We start from the raw sequence: 16,925 nt of genomic DNA, 5'->3' as shown, positions 1-16,925 counted from the left end.
TAAGATCATTCAAAATCTTATGAAAATTTAGTATTTTGATTTTTCTGCAATTCCACATAGAAGAATAATCAGTTTCAGGCGAATCTTCGCTCGCCAGACAAAAATACTACATACATAGAACCGAGCACGAGCATCAGATACATAGGTGCCTGCTTACATAACACGCTAGAATCGAAGCATTTTTTCAATCGATCAGCCAGAACGTAATACGGAGCAGTGCTTTACGATTATATTATTATTAGAGTATAGAGCAGCAGCTTAGGAATGTTTCAAGGCGAAATCTCACGATTTCGGATACCTTGCAGCAGCCAGCCAGCCAGGCCGCGATACCAACACAAACACATACCCAGAACTTGGAGTAGCCAACGCGTAGAAGAAGTTGATTCGATGCGGCGCATTTGGAACTCGATATAAGTGCATTTATTTAGTTTTTGCGTCGTTTTTAACGGTCGCCTAGCTCAACTTTCCCTTTCGAGCTCCACACGCTCGGCCATGAACCGTTACCAGCAGACCGACCAACCAGCCGAGCAGCCAACTGCTTGCGCAACACTCTTCTCTCTGCTCGTTCTGTGTGCTCTCCTCTTCCACTCGGATTCCCTTCGTCGCAGATGATTCTACACAGCATTTGTAATGGATATCCATAAACATTCTACGGAGTCTAGAAGCTTCTACGGCGTAGCATTCGATCGGATCGGCGGGGCGGAGGAGGAGCTCGTCGATTGCAGAATCGAAAGTGAATCAAGTGCGATTCGACACGCCCAAACTGGTCTGGCGAAACGTAATCTTGATCTTTCTAAGCGTTGAATAAATTTTATGCACTTTATCGATCGGGCATTGTGTGAATAAGCAACACATTGTGCATATATTTCAGCGATGACCCAATTCGATTAACTTTCCTGGGGGGGGGTGTTTGATTGTTGACGGATTTGCATAGCTGGGTATGTACTTCAGTACGTAAATAAACAATGGCGTTTTATTATGCATTGCAATATATTGTACATGAATTTCCTTGACCTTGATTGTATTTTTAGAACTTAAATCAAAACAAAAAAATCTTATTTTGTACAGACATATGTATCTGTCATTACCAAAATGTATATAATATTGAATAAATCATATATTTTTAAAAACGAAAACACTTTATTTGCGACGAAACCTAACAAGCTAGTATTCAAAATAAATTATGGATTTCATATTTGAGCTTTCAGATTGGTTTTCAATTCGAATGAGACTTAAAATCAGATTACATTATTTTATTTAATCTATTCCTTATTGCACAAATATTTACAAATACTAATTCCATGCTGTTATATGTTTTTATTTCCGATCAAAACATATTGTAGCGTGGACATGTAGAGGGGTTTCCGAAATCAAAGGTAAAGACGCAGCTACTACAGTGGTAGAGGTAGTTTATTACTCTTGATCCTTCGACCTGCCAGCTCCTAATGAAGCACGGACCAAAACCGCCTAATATTTACACCCATCGGGTAGATCTCCGCACAGAGAGATTATTGGTCGATGGATCGCGAGACCTTATTGGCTGTTATATACAGCTTGTTGATACGTCGAGGCCTTTTTGGCACGAAAGCGAGATCAGGTGATTAGCGCTAGTAAACCAGTGATTGTCGAGCGCCAATCACCTAATCTCTACGTTTAAGTGTATACGAATTTTAATTCGCGTCTTTCAAAATCTAATATACATGCTTTTGATTTCAATTCACTTACACTGCTTTTATGTCATGAAGGCGTATATTATATTGCGATTTGATATTCAAAATATATTTACAATTATTGTTCTGTTCAATACAGTTCTAATATACGACGTATTTGTTTAAAATACATTTTCAAACCTGCCCTATATAATTTAAAATACGCCTTTATGAGATGAGAGCACTGTATATTTAAGAAATACGTATAAATAAACTCAATCTACGCTAATGTGCTAATTTTTACATATTTATTTATAGCAAAATTATAATATGCAAGTACTAGGGCTGATATTAGTACCTCCGGAAAAAAACATGCAGAAAATGAACGAGACAAATTTTCCTACAAAATCATACTTTATTACAAATAATATGTAATTAAAATAGATCTTCATTGTCTGGAGCAATAAAGTTACCACAAACTACTACCAAATCTTACCGACTTACTCAAGGGTTCAAAGCTTCAAAGTTGAGACTTTTTCAAAAATAAACATCTAAATTGATACATCTTTTTATAATTCTGAGCATCCACGCACTGTGGAATGTGAAATTATCACACTACACATTTATTTGAATGTCATTTCCGGTACGCCACGCGTTTCCTTTGTATCTACCTATACGGCAGTATCCATCCATAATACTTTTAACCTATCAAAAAATCCCATTACTTCGGAACGAACGAAAGCTCCGAATTAACCCCATTATACTACAGGGGGAGGCAAATTGCTTCCTTTCGCAGGCGATAAAACAATAATTAGTATAGAAAGTGCCGGTAAAAATGATGCAAAGCACTTTCCCATTTGAGGGAACGGAACCCGGCCGACACAGGACGCCTTGTGAAAGAAATTGCAATTTTACACATCAGCTAGATTAATGCACACGTACTAAACACAGAAAGGAAGGACACGAACCTACAAACGATCGTGGGTGGAATACGACATGACGTAACGTATGTATGTACGTACCGTGAGAAATGGCCAGGTTCTGGGTACTATTTAAACGTAGTAGGAAACCACGCAGAACGTTCGCCAGTCGTACATAGGTACGTGTCGTCCGAAAAAATATCTGTAACCCAGGAGTTCAAAGACCCTTCACAGGGATATAAGATGATCTATGTATGTAAAGATCAAAAAAATATGAGCAAGTCCTAGTAGCTCATAGTACATTGGATTGAAAAACTGCTCCAACGGTTCTTTTTTGAGAAGTGGTGAAACTTCGACAGTGGACTTAGAGATAACTCCGTCGTCGTCCGGTGGGAATTTCTGGAGTATTTTTAGATATGTTCCGGATTTGTGGGCGAGCGACGAAAATGCAACACAACCGATGGTACCCAAGAGTGACGTGGGCGTTGCCGCAAGATACCGTAAACCAGAATTCGGTGGAGAGCCGGGTGGGTCAGGTGAAAGCCGAAGAAATGGCCACAACTAGTAGGCATGTGTATATGTATTATAACAAGCAAAGAGTAGTAGCTTTGGGTTAACGATCCTACATTGTACTACACTGCAGCTGCTTTTATCGCACACCACTTACCAAACCCACAAGAATTTCACCCGACAGTAAAATTGGGTACCTCTGTTCGTAACGGTTCGAAATTCTATTACGGAGTCGTTTCAAAAATTAAAGAGATTACCGGCGCTTGTAATTGCTTTCTGAAAGCTAAGGTTCTGGCTGCAGTTTGGGCACTGGCCAAATTCTCGCACGAATTTAAGCTACAAGCTCAAATGTAAGCCGATTCTGTGGGCCAAAACAACATTGCAATGCATAAAGCTGACTCGCAAGTAAATAAATAAAAAGTTCGCTCTTTATAAGGAAGACGAGAAGAGTCAAAACAGAGACAAAAATGTCAAGTATTTCACTTAATTAAAACTTAAATTAAATGCAAGAGCTTAAAAGTTACACGCTGTAGGATTGCTTGCTATAACATTCGAGAGTAGTTTCCGGAGACATGTCTAAAATTTAGCATCGCTAATTCACATATTTTAGGATATGACCCAAATAGTATATAGAGAGTATCCACTGTCTAAGTGCATTCGTGGATGAACAATAGAAACCCCGGATTAGGCTAAGTGAGTTCTCGTAGAACGGGGCAAGTGCAAGTAGACATATGTGCCTACACAATAGACACGCTAACGGATCGGAGATGCTATGCTGAGCAACTTGTCCTTTATAAGGAGGTACACACGGTAGACACAAAGTATTCTGGAGTGAGCGATGATCTCGTGTGGACCTTCTGAATCGTTGAATAAATGCTGTGAAGCGAATTTGACCTTTCATTTGTATCTGCGAATTTGACCTTTCATTTGTATCACCCCTACGAAACAATACCTTGGTGGTTGCGTTAAAGATAACGGGTTCGATCCTGTGACCGTGATTGAAAATAATTCATTCCGAGTATTATCTGTAGTGCAGCTTTGGATATCAGATTTGGATATTCGTTTCCTATCAAATTTTGCCAATTTATCTGATTTCATTTTTGACATGGTTCCTCGTCAAATTGGAAAAAAAACATCCTACCTAATATGTAAATATGACTTCAAAATTTACATACAATCATATAAAATTTAAAAGTTTAATACCATATATGTCACTCAAGAGCAACATTTTCCAAGTATAAATAAAATACAAATATAATATATGTATCTCTGGATTTATGTACTTCTTCTCCATAAAAAGGTGAACTTGACCCTTTGTCCGCGGATGACCGCTATATAAGTCATGCGTAAAATGCCAGTAGCGATTATGGCGTGATTCACTGTGAAAACGAAATACTTCAGGTATCTTAATTAATTTAATTAACGTAATTAAAAAAATACTTCAGGTATCAATTGACATATTTGGTCTCTTGAATAAATTTTACAATATATATTTATGGTCGAAAACCCAATTTACTAAAAAAGATCCCGCAGGCAAAGGAATAGGAACACACCGAATCGTACGATATGACTTGCTTGTCTAAATATTTCGACAAGTTTCTCCTACATTTCTTCAAATATTGGAATAGCCGTTATCGGACACTGTCAAGCCGAAAACACTCCAAGGGGTGAGTTTTGGCCTGGATCGCCATAGCATAGATCAAGCGTGCTAGCATTTTTTTGTGCAAAACTACCTAAAAAAAAAAACATTTGCCGCGTACCACCGTGTTCTCTGCTCTCTACTAATTTATGACAACTAATTTATAACACTAATGTATGACAACCTTTCCAAACACTCTTCTTTCATTATACATGCAATATCCAAATCTACACTTTTTTTCGTCAAACAAATTAGCTTGTGGCCTACTTTGCATTCTTCTACATTCTCTTGGGTATATATCCCGTCCGACCTTTTAACCACATCCCCCAACTATTGCCATTACAATATTTACATACTTTCCCCATTATGTCAGCTCCTTTGATACATGAAAAAAAAATGGTACAAATCCTTACAATCGATACGTCATGAAATGTTGAAGCATCGACTAAATAACCACAAGGCAGTCGAAATGGAAGTTTTCAATAATTTTAAGCACCCGTAATCATAAATATAAACGAATTCGATTTCGAACTCATCAAAAATTGTTCAAACCCAAAGGGGATCGAGACCCTACTTATTATAGTCCGCGAAAGGTTAACGTCCGCGTTATTCCTTTTACCTGAGAAGTTTATGGCCGTATTACTAATTATAAAATACACTCAATGGGGGTAGCTTCACCCTTTGAACACGCCGACGGAACATCAAAATGGACCAAAAATTGCCAATTTATTACGAAAACACGTGCCGCGTGTGTGTGCGGTGGGTCTACTACTAAATATTTAAACTGCAAGACGAAGACTTTATTTACCAACAACAGGAAAAGAAACCTGTCGAGGGTTTTCGAGAGACCCTCTTCGTGTTATTTCTTTTTTTTTTCGCCATATTCACATGGGGGAGATGAGGTCAACGTATCCCAAAGAATCGCCTATGGCTTACGGATTCGAGCCGTTGGGATTTTGAGGCGTATTTTTAGGTAAATTTTGAAACTGTCCCAGTCAGAAACAGATGTACGAAAACACCGAACGAGCCGATTAACAATCTCGCTTCGAGACAAGTACACAATATAATAAAATGTTCAAAAACCATTTGTTGAAATTCGAAGCAAACTGTGTGGGAACCGTACAGGTACATATAATAGATATGTGTGTATATATGTTGATATATAGATACCTGGCGACTATTGTGCAACTCGGACAAAAAGATTCCATTTCTTTAACCGTATTTTATTTATTCACAAAGAAAAATTTCACTGACACGCAACACTAAAAATGACACCAACAATAGCCACCATTCGACTTTTGCACATAAGCTTTTTTTTGTAAAATAACCCAGCATCGCCCTAAATACACACATACATACATACATATGTGTATATTTTTATTCTCAAGCTACTAAAAAATTGGAATTCGAAATCATTTTTCTATCAACGTATCAACCAACGATAAATAACTTTCAACAATAATACAAATATAACGAAACATATAATATTCAGACCCGTTGAAAACGACCTGCTAATAATAAATCCAACCTGGATAGGAAAATATATTTTTGTTACATTTAAATAGCATAGTCCCTAAAACCGATAACTGCACTTTAGGTATTTGTTAAAAGCACGTCGATGGGTTGGTTGGTGTACGGATATTGTAAGTCCATTTTTGAATTTTTTTCGAGTTTAAAGTTTGTATCGAATTTTGAGTTTGTAGATGCTGGAATAATTTATGATTTTTCTTTAAAGGTAATTTATGTATATGTACCACATAAATTACAAATTCAAAAATGGACATACAATATCTGTGCACCAAACCATCGATATATATATATTCACCTTCGAGAGAAAATGTTAAAATACTCAGTTTATTATTATTCAGTGTTCAGTGTTGTTTAATTAGAAATTTCTTAGTCCAATGTGTAAAAAAATTGCGTATTTAACAAGCATACTCATGATAGTATTAGAAAATAGTCAACTAGCTAATATTTTTATTAAAAATAAATAAATCAAATACATCATCATCATCATTATTATTTACAGACATTCGTCATCCACTGATAAATTAAATCCTTTCCAATATGCATCAATTCGTCTCTGTTTTGGGAAAATTTCATCCATCTTATCCCACACATTTTACTAATTTCATGTAATCATCTCTCCTGTGGCCGCTCTTGCTTCTTTTTACTAACCTCTTCTTACTTTCAGTCTGTCGGGTATTATTCGAGCACTTCTTTCGCCCATATATCCGCTATTCTAGATTTATTCTTATTTGAATGTATTGGACTTTATGCAGAATTTTAGCTTTCAATGCCCAAATTTCGCATCCATAAGTCAACACAAATACCATATACATAAGTATAGTTATTGGTTTTCAATACTGAAGCATTTTATTATATTCGAAATTAGACTAGATGAAAACACATTTAGGCCTTACAATATGTAGTCTGCTTTATTATTATTATAATTGAATTTATTGAACTGGAATTAGTATAAAAAGTTTAGTTTAATTTGTTTTTCATTAAAAAATTCTGATCTGATGCCAAATATGATGAACTTGTAATAAATAATGTAAATATCAATTTGTTTGCTAAATTTACAATATTTTAATAATAACAGTATTCGATAAGACTCACAGGATCATAGAGAATGACTATGAAATGTAAAATCTTGATGAATTAAAGCATATTGTACATTAGCCAGCAGTATTCTCGGTGATTGCGTTTATGTTTAGCATAGAGAGGTTACCGGGTTCGATCCCGTGCTTATCTTTAATACTGCAGGTCAAACTTGGATATTTGTGACTCCGAGTCGATCGTTTCTTATCAGATTTGCCAATTTATCTGATTTCATTGTTGAAACGGTTCCTCCATCAAATTGGCAAAAATCATCCTACCCGCTGTCACAGATATCTGAATTTGATTTATGTACAATATGTAAAAATTTATGCACAAGTCTAAATCCATAGATGTCTCTATGGATCAATTAATTAACTTATAATTTCGTGTTTTTAAGTCTCTCGAAATACATCGATTTTTTTAATAAAAATTCTGCAATGTTTATAATTAATTGTCTAGGAAGGCGCATTGGAGTCTGCGTGTTAGACCTTCCTGGTATATATTTATAGGTATGTAAAATAAAATAAAATAAATAAAATAATGTACATATACCTCTATATATGTATGTATGTAACTGTGTAAGAACAACGAATTAACAAATGTGAATTCAGTCTCACGTATCTACATATATTTTAGGTTGTTCAACATCTTATTAGTACCTCATTAATGTAGTATTAAAAGTAGACGGAATGAAATACAACACGATGATTTCGTCGTTATCTACAACAATAATAATCGGCGACCTAAATTCGACGAACACGATCATCATTATCAATCGAAACGAACTGTACCGCTAGAAACGCATACAATGCAACCCAGCAATATTCCACGAAAGATTTTATGAATAATTTTTTAATAACACAATCAGACCAAAGTCGTCGAATCCGATCGACAAATAATAGCGCAACTTTTAATACAACGAAATTAAATTTTAAATGAAAAATTCTCGCGGTGTGCGATGAGCGCGAAATTCACAAGCAAAAAATGTACCGTTAAGTCTCGAAGCAGCCTTGAACTACTCATTCACTTCCTCGTTTGTGACAGTGAAAAAAATATTTACAGGTGTTGTGCGATAATCGAATAGTCGTTTGCATAGATGCGCTTCGTTTTGCATAATTTCAATGGCAAAATACGAATGCAACAACGCGAACGCATCGATCGACGTGTACTATGTAAACGACAAGGCGACGCAAGAAAAAGGTTAAGAATTGTTGTAATCTTTAAAAAAAAAAATTAAGAAGGTCTTTAGGAATCACAGGTACACACACACAAGTATACGCACCGTGGAGAAAAGTTTGAGAATCGGCGATGAATAATAGACACGCAGCACGCAACTTGCGCATTTTTATTATTTATTTCCGCATCCGTCATAAGAACAACCTGTAGAACTATTATCGTCAATAATATACTTATTTTTTGAATAAAAAAATATTTTTTCAGTTAAATAGCTTCCATAGAATTTCAACAATATTATATTGTCACGACGAAACTACTGCATTCATAATATTAAACGATAAGAACTGCGTGCAAAATCGGATTAAATTATTCCAATTTTATTTATTTAAAACAAAAAGAGACACTTTTAGCATATATAATCGATTATATGTATGTTTACTATGTCAGGGCTGCCCAACCAGTTTAACTCGATATTTGTTCCATTCTCAAAATTTACTCATTTTGATAAATATAATCCGAAAAATAATCAAAGTATTCGACTGATATGCAAAAATTGATGCTTTGTTTTGGCTCTACATATTTTAATTTTCGAACATTATAAAATGAAAAAGAATACAGGAAATTCTTTTAGTGATGAACATCTTGAATAATATTTACGATTATCTCTTTCATTATATATATGTAATCCTGAATAATTCCAAATCTGGGCTGTGTCAACGATTTCATTGATAATAAATGATCTAATGTAGTATTTACTATGATCCTATTTTTCGTTTTTATTTCGTCATATGATTATACAAATTAAAAATTCTATTTTTTTTCTACCGAAATGTTAAATACATGTACTATATTTGTAAAAGTTATACATATGTACATATATAAAATGTGATTAATTCCCTCTTTGTATATTAGTAGATCGCGATGAATTTTTATAGATATAAATAATTAGCAAATATTTTTCCATTTTTTTTAATCATTTTTCTATATTTTAAATTATTATTTTAATATTTGTAAACGTAAATTTGTATAATATATTATCATTTCTCAGCTATATACATATGTATGTATGTACATACATATATACATAGCGGTAGGTTGCGATGATTTTTAATAGAAAAAAAGTAAGTAGATCGCAACTAAAAAAAGGTTGGGCTGCTCTGTACTGTATAATATTACATGATTTTTTTTGTTAAATCATTTTAATTTAGAATATAATATTAATTCCGAAAAGTAAGACTTTGAATTATATCAAAATGTATTCTATTGGGCAATGTATTACGTATGTACATATACATATGATGCAATATAAAAATTAGAATATAAAAAAAATAATTACAAAATATTGACGCAATTTTGCATACTTATATTGTATAATGTAATCAAGTTTAATAAAAATTAATTGGAAAATGAATTAAAGAACAATCGAATAAAATATATTTTTAAAAAATGAATAAATAATAGTTAATAGGGTTGCCAGGCGTCCCGATTAATCGGCATTGTCACCGGTTTTAAGCCTCGTGTCCCAGTGTTCCGAATGAACCTTTCGGGACGCCCAAAAGTCCCAGTTTTCAAATGTTTCTATTATGCATACTATTTATGCAATTTCAAAGGGACACATTGATGGATTCAATAAAGAAGTTGCAAAGTTTTACGAAACATTGACAGATTATTTGAAACAATGGACGATAAATATCATTAAAAAAATACTTTTTTTTGTGTTGTCCTGGATGAGCTTGGAAAAAATACCAGAATGGAAAAACCGTTGAATATTTAAATACGAAAAATATTATAACAAATGACACATATTTGTTCAATCAAATTGTTGCATTAAAATTTATATTAAAAAGAGAATTAATTACATTCTCCAAATTGGAATGGAAAAATGGTTCGTAATATTTTCGCAAAGTAATATAAATTAAAAATTAAATATAAGCTACATGGCAGCTCAACCGAGCCAAAATCCCGGGGAGAGGAAAAAACTAAGAGCTCTAATATTGTTGATTTTTTCGAGGGGGAGGGGGGGGGGGTCCTGGTTTGACTTGAAAGAAATCTGGCAACCCTATATATGTTAATAAATTTTAATTTGAAATAAGCATTAAGAGGGCTGGACCCCAGCTCCATGTCCATACAAACGTATTAGATTTCTCCCTTCCTCAATTATGGTACTAGAGAAATCATTTTTAATATATGCTATTTATATCCACCATAGGCATGGTTTTATTTTTTTTATTTTTTTGAATAATCAAAAAATCAATTAATCAAAAAAATAAAAAAAAATAGAACCATGCCTATAGTGGATATCCATAGCATATTAAAAAATAATTTCTCTAGTGCCATAATTGAGGAAGGGAGAAGTTTAATACGTTTGCACAATTGTAAATAGGTTTTTGAGCTCTTTTTCCTATTATAGTGTACATTAACATTAGAATAATATAACACTATGATTACTAACAAAATTAAATTAAAATTGTAAAATAGAAAATGATCAGCAGATTAGCAGCTATTAAAATAGATATAAGACGTATTCTGAACATAATTTCGTAATAATAAAAGGCATTTAAAAATCAAAATACGTTTGTATGGACTCCAGCCCTCTTAAAGGAAATTCAAATGGTCTAATTTTCCGAAATTTTCAGCACAGTTCGTCTTTCTGTATATGGAATTGTATTGTGTTGGGTATCAATGGTGAAAAGTTTACAATTTACATACAAAAGCGATCGAATTGTACTGTGAGATGTACCTGAAAAGTGCTGAAAAACGACTGAAATCCATATTCCACGCCCTTCCTTTCAGGCCGCACGAACAACAAACCCGTTGCCAAGTTTGAATGAAAATTCCCACGGGAAAACAAATGAAAATTCAGTTAAAAATAATGCCGAAATGATGCCGTTTTTCGTCGATGGAATAGTGATGGAAAATGGTGTTGGAAAATGGTGAAAATTCTATATATAGGTACCTGAAGATCTTTGTTTTTGTTGTGTTTGTGTGTGGCCGCTCTGATAACGCCCGCCTTCCAGGGCAGGTCGGGGGCCCTGGGCGAGGCGTTGGCCCCCCTGCCAGGGCCGGACCCCACCGACAAGAACCGCTTGCCCACCAGCTCCGAGCGGTACTTCCGGAACGTCTCCATTCAACCCTCACATGTTATACACAACCCCAACCATATTTTCATACACCACGATTTTCACTCAAAACTCCACGGTTAACACACTAGATCCGACTCGCCCGTTAACACTCTGCACTCGGCGAGCGCGCGGCCACTACTGACACGGACGAACGCAGCGCGCGCCCACAGCCTCTCCAGCCGAGCTCCTCAAACGGTGGGCCGCGACCCCGTCCGCTGTCAATTCTATGATGTTGTGGCGAGGAAAATCGCCCACAGGTGAAAATTACTACTGCCAGAAGGGTGCGAGGAAAACTTTTCAATATTGAACAATTCAATTGTTTGATTAATTTTCAAATTTTAATGTTTCATTCAATATAAATCATGCCTTATTTTACATACATCATACATATCTGTCTATGTATGTATATATTTTGACTTATTAAATGTTAATATAAACCAAACGGAGTCCGAACATAAAATCCAATGCACTCAAAGAAGTATGGAGCGCTGTATGCTTGGCATAACGAGGAAAGACAGAAAGCGGAACACGTGGGTGAGAAGTATGACAAGAGTAGTGGACATAGTGGATAGAGTGAAGAGATTGAAATGGCAATGGGCGGGTCACGTAGCTAGGAGGATGGACGAAAGGTGGACAAAAGAAGTGCTTGAATGGTACCCGAGAGAATGCAAAAGGGTAAAAGGAAGACCGCAAGGAAGATGGGTGAACGAAATTAGGAAAATGTGCGGGGTGAGATGGATGAGTGTTGCGCAAAATAGAGACGGGTGGAAGCGTGTTGGAGAGGCCTTCATCCAGCAGTGGATGGCGAGTGGCTGTAAATGATGATGATGATGATAAACCAAACTAGAATGATTGTTGCGAATTTGTTTTATGATGTTCAACATTGTTGTTAATTGATAATTATTGGGATTGTGAATTTTTATGATATTATTTTTTTTATTACTTTTATTATTTTATTACCTTATTATTTTATTATTTTTATTATTATTAATATTATTATCTTACCACTATCATTGGTAGTATTTTATTGTTATTTTTATTTTTAATGTTTAAATTTTTCTCTTTCTCTCACCTATGTACATATCGGTCTCCGTGACGAGCCAGAATGTTAAATTACAGAAAACGCAAATATCGGAAGGCAAAGATCAAAAATCGAAAGATCTTAAGTCGAAAAATCAAAAAAAAGGGTGCATGGTAAACGGTACATACTCACTTAATTTGCGCGAGCAGGATACAACAGGAACAAGAGGAACAGGCTTTTCCTCCCGTATTAATGTGCGCGCGCAGAATACGGGAGGAAAAGTCACGTAGACTCGTACATACATATATGCGAAAATTTGAAAAATGGTCTATCTTCTAAAAATTATTTTTTGTCATCAATTTGGAAATCAATAAAACTGTAAATTTTCCAAACAAAATAAGTAGGTAAAAGTCAGAATTCTTGACAGGGCGAACCCTCTAGGCTCGGTCGACCCGCTCCGCTTCTTCCTGTCATCGGTTGCTCTTTGCGAGTACTCTAGTATTGCCGTGCCCTGAATTAACTCGACTTTTACCTGATAAAATACTCCGACTTACACTGTCTCGTTTGCATATAATTTCGAACGGTTGGGCAGGACGGAGTTATTGTGTGTATGTCCGTGACGATTTCCATAAAAAAAAACGGGAATGAGTGGCATTGCAACGTAATAATTTCAAATGTTTTCGCGTCTCCACCTGCGTTGTTAGGGTAAAATAAACAAACAATTAATAATAACAACAAACGAATAATTTCAAATGTGTTCGCTGCCTGCTTTTTTCCGACGAACTATCATTACTGTAATAACGAGAACGGGAACGGGAATTGAATGTGTTATTGTGACATTGCAACGCATGCCGAGTTCAGCTAGTATTAAAATAAAATGTATATTCATATCAACTAACTTCTGAAGACTTTAACCGAAAATTTTTACTAATAATAATCAACATTATTTTGTAATAAATTATGGTTTACAATACATTGACGATCTAGCCATATTTTACATATGTAGATGTGTAATATACCAGGAAGGCCTTACTGGTAGATCCCAATGCGCCTTCCTAGACAATTAACTACAAACATTGCAGCATTTTTATTACATAAATCGCTGTATTTCGAGAGGCTGAAGAACACGAAATTAGCATTAATTAATGAATTTATCCATAGATGCATCTATGGATTTAGACTTGTACATAAATTTTTACATATTGTACATAAATCAAATTCAGATATTTGTGACAGCGGGTAGGATGATTTTTGCCAATTTGATGGAGGAACCGTTTTAACAATGAAATCAGATAAATTGACAAACTCTGATAAGAAACGATCGACTCGAATCACAAATATCCAAGTTTCACCAGCAGCATTAAAGATTAAAACGAGATCGAACTCGAAACCTCTCAGTGATAAACATAAACGCAACCACCGTATATACATACATATGTGTATATACGTATATACATACATATTTAGCATAATGTGTATGTATGTTGGTTTTATCTTTATTTATATATGTATGCTATTTTTTATTTATATATATATATGAGTAATTTATCTTTATTTATGTGTATTTATGTGTTTATGTGTATATGCATGTATAATGTTTGTATGTTTATGGATGTATGTAATGTATGTGTATGTGTATATGTATATGTATATGTGTATGTATAATATATGTGTAGGTGTGTATGTATGTATATGTATATATGTGTATTTTTATATTTATGAATGTATGTATGTGTATTTGTGTATACGTGTAAGAATTTGTGTATATATGGATGGTGTACATATATGTTTATATAATTGTCTTTGGCCAGGAAGGTGCATTGGGTTTACCTGTTAGGCCTTCTTGGTGTAAATTAAATAAAAAATAAAAATAAAAATAAATAAATGTAGATTCTACATGGATGTTTTATTTTATTTTCATATTGACTCATAACGACATTAAAGGTGTCCCCGAATCATGGCTATTACCAAAATATGTATTTTATTAATATTTAAATTAGCAATATTGCAAAAGAAGTTAAAAAATAAATTTTCGAGATCTTCATAATTTTTTTTTTGATAAGCTGCAGATTAACTGTAAGTCACCAAGTCAACTAATTATTATAATTATATTCTTTTTTCATTAAAAAATATCGGCATTATTACTATGCGAGAATTTTTGGCTTATTTATAATAATTTTAAAGACAATTTATTGCTACTGCTTATACATACATAGTTTTGTATACATAGACGTCAAACATTTTGGGTTTTGTTTTGTGATTTTTTTTTGTCTCGTGTAAATTTATTGATCTAAAAATTGTATACACATTAAATAAACAACTTCGTTGTCAAGCAAGACTTTTCAGGTTTTTTAAAGGAACTACTTTTTATTTATGGTTTATTTTAATTTGGAAAAATATTATATTATACATAAGTCGTGTTTTCATTTGGAAGCGCTGTACCTCATCGCAGTGCAATGGCTTCATTCATTCATTTCGTATTTGTTTGCATAGTCTAATAATCCGGAACATAGATAATTTGCTTAAATAATATGTATTAAAAAATTACATAATATATGATAAATTTTTATATCCATAAAAACTTGAATAATTGCAGAATCTGTATAAAATTTATCGCAAGGTTAAAATGTGACAATAATTAATTGTCATTGCAATAATTCAATAATCGAATTGACCGTATTATATTATCGGTATCTATATTAATTTTATATTAAAATAATATTTTATCGGTATCTGAATTAATTTTATATTATTTTATTGGTGAACTATGAATTAAAACGAAGACCATATAATTTTCTGTTTAAAATTAAATAATGAAAATTTTTATATCAAAATTAATGTAAACAATCGAGAACATATTTTTTTTATATATTTATTTTAAATAAAAAAAATAATAGTAACGGAAATACACCATCTGTTGATCGACACGAAAATTACTTTTCCACCTGTTAATATTTTTTCAGGCTGGATTCAAACAAGTCAATATTTCATGAGTTGACTTTGACAATAATAAGAACCGTAGCTATTTTCTAAATTATTAATAATATAAAAGATTAAACAAATAAATATTTATTTGGGGGCATAAGCTGCAAACTACCCAGCGAGACTAATTTTAATTATTTCCATGTTAAATTTTAATTGTAATCGTTTTATACATTTGTAATCATCCGTATAATATTATATGGAACTTATGCAAACAATTCCTTTATTTTATATTTAATGTTTGTACATACAATGTACATATATAAAAACTTAAAGGGATATATCATCATCATCGTCATCTACAGCCGTTCATCATCCACTGCTGGATGAAGGTCTCTCCAACACGCTTCCACTCGTCTCTGTTTTGCACAACTCTCATCCATCTCACCCCATACATTTTCCTATTTTCGTTTATCTATCTACCCTTTTGCATTCTCTCGGGTACCATTCAAGCACTAATTTTGTCCACTTTTGGTCCATTCTTATATCCACGTGGCCCGCCAATTGCCATTTCCATATCTTTACTTTATCTACTATGTCCACTTCCTTTGTAATATTTTTCACTCGCGTATTCCGCTTCCTGTATTTCCTCATTATACCGAGCATAGAGCGTTCCATACAACTTTGATTGTATTGGACTTTGTGTAGCATTTTGGCGTTCAATGTCCAAGTTTCACATCCATACGTCATCACTGTCAAACGCATTGATCGAAGATATTTTTCTTCAGGCAGAATGGCATTTTAGATCTAAAAACAATATTCATTCGTCCAAATGCTTTCCAAATTTCATTTTTTTCTTCTTCTTTACTACCGGACATGTCTATTATTTAACCTAAATATAAATAATTATTTACTAGTTCTACTTTTTTATCATCTAATGAAATGCTATGATGCATGCAATTAACTGTTGAACATTAGTTTGGCCTTATCTACGTTAATTTTTAATCCCACTTTCCTTCTTTCCCTGTCCAGCTGTGTTAGTCAGTTAAGAAGGTCAGTTTGGATCGCGAGCTATTAAAATCACATCGTCTGCGAACTGAAAATGACTCCAGAAGCGACCGTTGATGCTTACTCCTGCTGTGTCCCATTCCAGATTCCTGAAAACGCCCTCAAACACCGCATTGAATAGTATGTAGATTATCAACGAAAAATATAAAACGAAATAATGAAAATAGTTTATAATCATGAGAATATCACTTTTTTGTAAAATTATAAAATTCGTAAAAGAGCATAACGCACATTTATAGACCATAACATAATAAAGCGCCAATTTACATGATCGCCTCAATTGAAAACGTCGTC

At 33.8% G+C, this 16,925-nt stretch overlaps 1 protein-coding gene across 1 annotated transcript in view; it reads right to left on the bottom strand.

The window, feature by feature from the left end:
- LOC143917856 (uncharacterized) overlaps positions 1-11,760 on the bottom strand; it is a 396,623-nt gene extending 384,863 nt beyond the window's left edge. The window contains exon 1 of the mRNA XM_077439464.1: positions 11,455-11,760. Within this exon, the coding sequence (XP_077295590.1) occupies positions 11,455-11,625 (171 nt within the window). The 5' untranslated portion in view covers positions 11,626-11,760. The remainder of the gene's footprint in view (positions 1-11,454) is intronic.
- Between the last annotated feature and the right edge of the window lie 5,165 nt (positions 11,761-16,925).

The sequence above is a fragment of the Arctopsyche grandis genome, chromosome 10 (genome assembly GCF_051622035.1).
Source record: "Arctopsyche grandis isolate Sample6627 chromosome 10, ASM5162203v2, whole genome shotgun sequence".
NCBI classification, from domain to species: domain Eukaryota; kingdom Metazoa; phylum Arthropoda; class Insecta; order Trichoptera; family Hydropsychidae; genus Arctopsyche; species Arctopsyche grandis.
The sequence above is the reverse complement of the archived record's forward strand: the minus strand, read 5'-3'. Positions and strand labels throughout refer to the sequence as shown.